The sequence below is a fragment of the Dicentrarchus labrax genome, unplaced genomic scaffold, assembly GCF_905237075.1.
Source record: "Dicentrarchus labrax unplaced genomic scaffold, dlabrax2021, whole genome shotgun sequence".
NCBI classification, from domain to species: domain Eukaryota; kingdom Metazoa; phylum Chordata; class Actinopteri; family Moronidae; genus Dicentrarchus; species Dicentrarchus labrax.
The window spans coordinates 2,550,169-2,558,509 of record NW_026136724.1 but is presented as its reverse complement, the minus strand read 5'-3'; the positions used below and the strand labels follow the sequence as shown (position 1 = coordinate 2,558,509).

General features: G+C 37.2%; 1 protein-coding gene across 1 annotated transcript; it reads left to right on the top strand.

Annotated features, from left to right (window-relative positions):
* The first annotated feature begins 1,152 nt into the window (after window positions 1-1,152).
* kiss2 (kisspeptin 2) lies at window positions 1,153-4,000 on the top strand. Its single transcript, XM_051392085.1, has 2 exons — window positions 1,153-1,595; window positions 3,327-4,000. The coding sequence occupies exons 1-2, from the start codon at window positions 1,484-1,486 to the stop codon at window positions 3,581-3,583; spliced, it is 369 nt and encodes a 122-aa protein (XP_051248045.1). The 5' UTR covers window positions 1,153-1,483; the 3' UTR covers window positions 3,584-4,000.
* The last annotated feature ends 4,341 nt before the right edge of the window (window positions 4,001-8,341 follow it).

Sequence of the window (8,341 nt, the reverse complement as noted above, 5' to 3'; positions counted from 1 at the left end):
ATATCTGCTGATACAGAGTCCTGATCAATACTTTTCCTTAATAATACAGGTGAATAGCTCTGCATTGCAATAAGTACAAAATGCCTGTTATACATAATATATTAATATTATTATATATAATATTTTATACTCAAATAACTAATAAAAAAGGTTTCACGAGTTAGTCACCTGTACAGCTGTGTTCTTCTTCCTGTGGCATTTAATGGCAGACCAGAATATGTATGTATATATACTGTGCTGTCAGGTCTGGAAGAATTGTATCCTCAGCCCAATCGGTACCTGCAGTACGGTAGAAAAACGAGTACCGTCATGTTTTCAGAATTTTGACTTGGTACCGAAGTATTAGTTCTCGTGACATCCCTGGTTCAGCTGATATTTAATAGTGCCAACTCTAGATCAAACTTGTGTTTCTATTGTGAAGTTTGAAGAATAGTTTTGCTAAAGCAACATGCCTGTTAACTGCAGCTTGTTAGAGACATTACTGAGAACTTCACTGTTCTCGTTTAAATCTGCAGATTTTGATGCTTCCAGTGTCTTTAATCCATGACTGCTGATTTCTGATATTCTTATTTAACTGTTGCTCAGAGGGATAAAAGACTATTCAGATATATAGCTTTAAATAGTCTTCCATGCTTTTGGGGTATATAAACCTGTGGATGTGCAGAGAACAGATCAACAGTTCAACCTCTGCTGGGCTGTCTTGAGGATGGTGTCTGTGCCGGACTCTGGCTTTAGGTCCTGGGACATTGTGGATACCAAAAACCTGAAGGTTTCTATAGCAGACACTATGTTGTTGAAGTTCACTGTCATCTCAACAATTTTGAGTGTGTTAAGCTCCAGGTAGTTCTGACCGCAACAGAGGGCCAGCTGTTTAACCTCCCATTTGAATGCATACTCGCCACCGCCCCGAATGAGGCTGACGACCGCTGTTTCGTCTATAAACGTCAGACAGGTCTCCTGAGTAACAGTCATTTGTATAGGTGTATCATGTAAGTTTGTGGTGTCAGGCTAGAAAGGTGTTAATACTCATACATCAGTAATATAGGCCTATGTCTGTTTGAATGCATATGCCTTCAAATTATGCCAGCCAGTCCACCCTTCTGTTGCTCCTCTCTGCATCACTGTAGCCAAACTGGACTGTGCAATTACACATCCTGGTGTTTTAGACCAGTTCCCATCACTTATTTGCTTTTAAAATGCTCGTCACATCACCATTTTTCAGCATGCAGTAACACATTATCCCGCTGAATGATCCCAGCATCAAACTGAGCTGTCAACATTTCCCAGAAGAGCTAATGGATGATGCACTTTAAGAGCATCCAGCTCCGCAATTTGCAGCACAGAGACGCAGAGTGGCTGTGATTGGCTGTGAGCTGCAGGAGGTCACCTGGAGGATATATAATATAAAACCAGGTCTGATAAGTATGGAAGTGTTAGTACCTGCTGAGAACACTCACACTGTTCGGAGACACACACACAGAGGATGAGGCTCGTGGCTCTGGTCGTGGTGTGCGGGCTGATCGTGGGTCAGGATGGAGGGAGCGTGGGAGCAGCTCTGCCGGAACTCGACTCTGCACAGAGGACAGGAGCAACAGGTGGGAAACCTATAAGACGAATATTAACTTTAAATAATGAACATTTTTAGATACTTTTATTTTAAAGCTATTTTCTATGCATGTCAGAGGTAAATAGTGTACTTTTTACTCCACTTTGTCTTTAACAGCCATAGTTACTTTGCTGATTACCATTTTACATATAAAACATTTGATCAACTTCTGATTTCTTATATTATAGATTTTTAGAAATTCCCCTGATGAATTCTTACATTTAAAAATATCAGTAATAGCATGGAGCCTACAGTTACAGTATTCTTAGGTAGTTTAACTTGATTGAATATTTCCTTTTTATTCCGTTTTCTACTAAACTTTAGAGAAATACTGTTGTTTTACTCACTATATTTATTTGACAATTATACTTGCTTTACTGATTGTGATTTTACATACAAAACATAGGATCAACTTATGGAATCTGTTATTTTATAGATAAAGAAAAAGTCATTTGAACACACCAATGAACACACACATGAATTTTCTTGACTACTGTGGTATGGAGGACTAAAGCTGCCATCATAATAAATAAACAAATTAATGATAGATAAAAATAATATATTAGCATATAATAATAAAGACAGAAAGGTAGAAATAAATGCCAAAATGCTAATTTAAAGAATATAAAAATATACACGGAAATAGAAAAAATAAATAAATGTATTCATTTATTTGACAAATTACTTATTTTTGTATTCAGATATCTGTTTTCAGATTTAATTATTTCCAAATGTATTCTTTTCTGTTTACATGTATTTCTGTTCTTATTAATTTCTGCATTTCTTTGTCCATGTGTTAAGGAGGGGTACTGTTCTGTGGGTTTGATTGCTAATGCCTGAATAATCAGGATACACCCACTCATTAACATATGGGTAGAGAAATACAGAAATAAATGTAAGCAGAAAAGAATAAATATGAAATAATAAATATTAATTTATCTTTAAATCACTTTGCACGTTTATTTATTAATTTAGGCTTTTATTTCTACATTTCTGTCTGTATTATTTTATTTATTGAAGTCACTAATTAATCAATTTATTATAATGGAGGCTTTAGTCCTCTATACTGTAGTAATCTATTTCCAAACATGAATGTCTAGATTTTGTTTTAAAGACTTCCCCAAAACCAGTGTGCAGTAAGGAAACAGTACACTGTAAAAACTCTATTTCTAAATAAGTGAGACTGAAATCATTTAAGCTCTGACGTTTCAAGAGAAAAATATCTTATTCCAAGTTTCAGTCTTTTGGCTTGCATTACCATTTATTCTTGACTTTATCTTGAACAAAATACCTCATTTCAAGGTTTAGGTTTTTGTTCACAGGTTTTAGTTCTGTTTGTTTTCATTCTATTGATTACAATAGTGTCTTAGATCAGTAATACAAAACTACAGTCTCAGAATAACCATTAGACCTAACACCCAACAAAATGACCCAGAATGCACAGCAATCATTACATGTGCACAGACAAAACCTTTGAAATAACTTCATCACTGTCAGTCAAACGTGAATATCATGTGATACTTCCACAATGTACATTATTGATAACCAAATACACAAACAGATACTGATGGGAGCACTTGTTGCACATTTAATGACATTATGGAATAAAGCTGCTGTTTTCTTTACATTCTGAGATGAGACAAGAGACGCTCTCCCAGCAGCAGACTGCAGGTGTGTATGTGTCCAGCTGTGAGCTGATGTTTGCTGCTGTTCTCCTCAGGTTCACTCCTCTCTGCGCTCAGGAGGAGGACTGCAGGAGAGTTTTTTGGGGAGGATTCCAGCCCGTGTTTCTCTCTGAGAGAGAACGAGGAGCAGCGGCAGCTCCTGTGCAACGACCGCAGGAGTAAATTCAACTTCAACCCGTTCGGCCTCCGCTTCGGGAAGCGCTACATTTACAGAAGGGCCCTTAAAAGAGCCAGGACGAACAGGTTCTCGCCCCTTTTTCTCTTCCCACGAGAACTGGAGGTGCCTACCTGATGCCTACTGATGTGTCTTCCTCTGAGGACTTGTGTCCCATTGGTGAAAAGTCAACATGTGACAAGTCTTTCCATGTGTTTAAAATAGGCCTTTTACTTCAGATAAAAGGTTTCGGTGAATTAAACTTTTTGTACCTACCTTTACTGTGACATGATTTGAACATGGAAGAATACGAGAGAAAAACACACTTACAACAGTGTAAACAGAATGCTTTAGACAATATCATTTTGTAAAATGTTTGCTTTTCTCATCTCAGTTTTTAAGAAATCTAAATGAAACAGTCCAATGGACTTTTATGATGATGGGAAAGGAGTAGTTCATTTCACAATAAAAGCACTGTATGGTTAATAAAAAGCTTAATTGTAATTTTTTGCAACCACAAGATGGCACTGCAGTTATTTTAAAATGCAATATATAGATCCTTCAGCAGTACACAAGTACAAATAAAATATAAAAGTAATACTTAATGACTGAATATTAATTAAATATGTAAAAAAAGAAATAAAAAGGTTTAATTCATAATACAGCATTGTGTGTATACACTGGTCTTAATGACTTTTAGGAGGTCTTTTGTAGTTTTATTCTATCAAAAACCAACATTCACGGCTTTGCGTGACATGCACCCATTAGGGGAATGTGATTAACAATAAAACACCAAGCGTTCAAAGTTTCACGCCCTTTTTAAGAAACCATTTTCCTCTACATTTTCTTCACAATACAGGTCAGAATTTACCAGTAGGCCGGTTGACACATTTTTTTAATAATGCAGGGTTCACGATGAATATCATACACTCCACATTAGCTTGCTTTCCTGTTCTCACCCCAACTGTGTTTGTTACAATTAACATCATGTGCAAAAACAAATGTGATCATTAATAGGCTGTATGAATGTAGAAGTGAACATTTACAACATTTCCAGTGAGAATTCTTTCTTATGGCTCCGGGAAGAAAATGACTGGGCGTTGAAAAGATAACTGCAAATCCGTTCCACTCCATGTCTACTGTCTAGCGCTAGACGGACTGACATGGGACTGAAATGAAGAATGAGCTTTTATTTGTTTACCATCTGGTAAAGAGTAACACTGCACAACAAATCGTACCAACAGATGAGTTTCCAACAAAATACGCACCCAGGTTTATGTAGGCAATTTGGGCAAGGAGCTAAAATACTATTTAATTTTTCCAGGACAACATAAATTATTTCCAGAATTTTTGTTTAATTTGTTTGTTTTAAGTTCCAGGTGTTTCCATGACTGGAAAACTAGTGGCTATATTTCAAGGTTTTCCATGTTTCCTAGGATGCGTGGGAACCCTGGTTAATGTTATGTTACAGTTATGGCTTTTCCCAACAACAACAGGAGGCCATGTTTTACTGAAAATAAATATTTGTCCACTTGATGCTCATATACTCATCACAAAATGTACATTTATTGTTGATAGTCAGTTTAGAAATGGTAAATTACGTAAAATCGTTAAATAAATTCTCTTCTGTTATTTAAACTACAGTTTTAAAGGAGTTAACAATGTATTTCATCAGTGTAAGCTAACTCCCAAGGTGTTCCTTAAATGTTTGTTTGTACTTTTTGGAATGGACTGAGCCTTAAACAGGGTTCTGTTGAGTTTACATGGTGATACCTTCAACATCTCATTAACTGTTATATTTGATAAGCAGCTATAGATAATGGATGGAATGGATGTTATACTTGTAGGAATGGCTTTAGTTATAGAACTAATTGTGTTGTCTTTTACTGAACAGGATTAAACTTGAATAACGGCTTCATCTCATCAAACATCTCCGTAACAGAAATGATGCGTCTTTCAATCTATTTGTCTTTATTCATACTCTTATTGTCGACAGTAATATTACTATTGCAGACCTGCCAACCCTGGGAGAATAAATTCTACAGTCACTGCTATACCTGTCAATCAAGCCTGATGAAATTAACAAACAAAAAAAGATACATGTCTTAAGGACATAAAATCCTGGATGAGCTGCAATTTTCTGATGTTAAACGAAATTCTTGTTCTTGGCCCCAAAAACCTTAGAGACTCACTGTCTAAAGATATAGTTACTCTAGATGGCATTGGTTCTGTTGAGTTTACATGGTGATACCTTCAACATCTCATTAACTGTTATATTTGATAAGCAGCTATAGATAATGGATGGAATGGATGTTATACTTGTAGGAATGGCTTTAGTTATAGAACTAATTGTGTTGTCTTTTACTGAACAGGATTAAACTTGAATAACGGCTTCATCTCATCAAACATCTCCGTAACAGAAATGATGCGTCTTTCAATCTATTTGTCTTTATTCATACTCTTATTGTCGACAGTAATATTACTATTGCAGACCTGCCAACCCTGGGAGAATAATAAAAGAATAAATTCTACAGTCACTGCTATACCTGTCAATCAAGCCTGATGAAATTAACAAACAAAAAAAGATACATGTCTTAAGGACATAAAATCCTGGATGAGCTGCAATTTTCTGATGTTAAACGAAATTCTTGTTCTTGGCCCCAAAAACCTTAGAGACTCACTGTCTAAAGATATAGTTACTCTAGATGGCATTAACTTGGCCTCTAGCACCACTGTCAGGAATCTTGGAGTTATCTTTGATCAGGATTTGTCATTTAACTCCCACATAAAGCAGACCTCTAGGACTGCCTTCTTTCATTTACGTAATATTACAAAAATCAGACACATACTATCACAGACAGATGCAGAAAAACTAATCCATGCATTTGTTACTTCAAGGCTGGATTACTGCAACTCTTTATTATCAGGTTGCCCCAATAAGTCCATTAAAACGCTCCAATTAATTCAGAACGCTGCAGCACGAGTACTGACAGGAACTAGAAAAAGAGATCACATCTCTCCTGTACTAGCTTCTCTGCATTGGCTCCCTGTAAAATGTAGAATAGAATTTAAAATCCTCCTCCTCACCTATAAAGCTCTTCATGGTCAGGCCCCTTCATATCTTAAAGAGCTCATAGTACCCTATTACCCCTCTAGAACACTACGTTCTCTGAATGCTGGGCTACTTGTGGTTCCTATAGTCTCTAAAAGTAGAGCAGGAGCCAGAGCCTTCAGTTACCAAGCTCCTCTCCTGTGGAACCAGCTTCCAGTTGTGGTTCGGGAGGCAGACACCCTCACCACATTCAAGAGTAGGCTTAAGACATTCCTCTTTGATAAAGCTTATAGTTAGGGCTGGATCAGGTGAGTCCTGAACCATCCCTTAGTTATGCTGCTATAGGCCTAGACTATCGGGGGATTTCCCATGGTGCACTGAGCTCCTCTCTTCCTCTCTCTTTCTGCACTCATTCATGTTCCATTAATGCATGTTACTAACTTCACTTCTTCCCCGGAGTTCTTGTGCTTTCTCGTCTCGCAGGTTCTCATGGATCCTGGTGGAGCCTCCTGCCATGGTCCTGCTAGATTGCCATTGCTAATATCACTGATATTATTGTTATTATTATTATTAACATTATTATTATTACTACAGTTACTATTATTACTATTGTCACTGCTCATTGTCCCCCATCGTTGTTGTTGTCATCATCGTCGTCATCATCTTCTTCATATTCATCATCATCATCAGTCACTACTATTAGTGTAGTTGTTGCTACTGTTGTTGCTGTGCACCTTTGTCTCTGTCTCTGTCCTTCTGTTGTTACCTGTTCTCTCTCTCTCTCTCTCTCTCTCTCTCTCTCACCCAAACTGGTCGAGACAGACGACCACCCACCTAGAGCCGAAGGATCTGTCCTAGGTTTCTGCCTCTTAAAAGGAAGTTTTTCCTTGCCCTTGTCGCCAAGGTCTTGCTCATGGTGGTACTGTTGGGTCTCTGTAATTAATGTTATAAAGAGTTCGGTCTAGACCTGCTCTATTTGAAAAGTGTCCTGAGATAACTTCTGTTATGAATTGGTGCTATACAAATAAAATTGAATTGAATTAAGTTATTCAACATATAAGTCGACAATGAGGAAAACAATTATTTCCATTTTATGCTTTGTCCGTATACTCCGCTACATTTTAGTGGAAAATATATTACTTTCTACACCATTGCATTTATTTCACAGCTATAGTTAATTTTCAGATCAATATTTTATATTTCAAACTTTTGATCATCTTCATAAAATAAAATAAAAAATTTCCGTCATATTTGCTGAAACTTTCACTATATCCTGACAGTGAGACAGATAATCTGCTCCTAATGGCAAACAAGAAGCTTCAGTAGGAGCACCAGGAGGAGGCGGAGGAACCTGATTCTTTCACAGATTATCTGTCTCATGTTCTACTGATGACAAAAAGTTACTTTTATTAAGGTTACCTACTGCAAACTACCCAAACGGAGAGCTAAATTAAGATTAGCATGGTGTTGACAACTTTAAAATGCACATGTTAATAAATCAGTATTTATGACTACTTTGATATTCTTGACATTTTGCTGCCAATACTTGTGCGTGCTTGAACATGTATGGTAATGTATATGGTTAAAGGCTACACAGTGCCAACACGCGCACACACACACACACATACACACACATACATACACATACACACACGCACACACACATACACACACGCACACACACATACACACACACATACACACACACATACACACACACACACACACCTACACACACGCACACACACACACACACACACACGCACGCACGCACCACGCACCTCCAGGTAACTTTCTACTTTATTTCTGTTGCGTATACATTCTCTTCTTCATCATGATGTGCT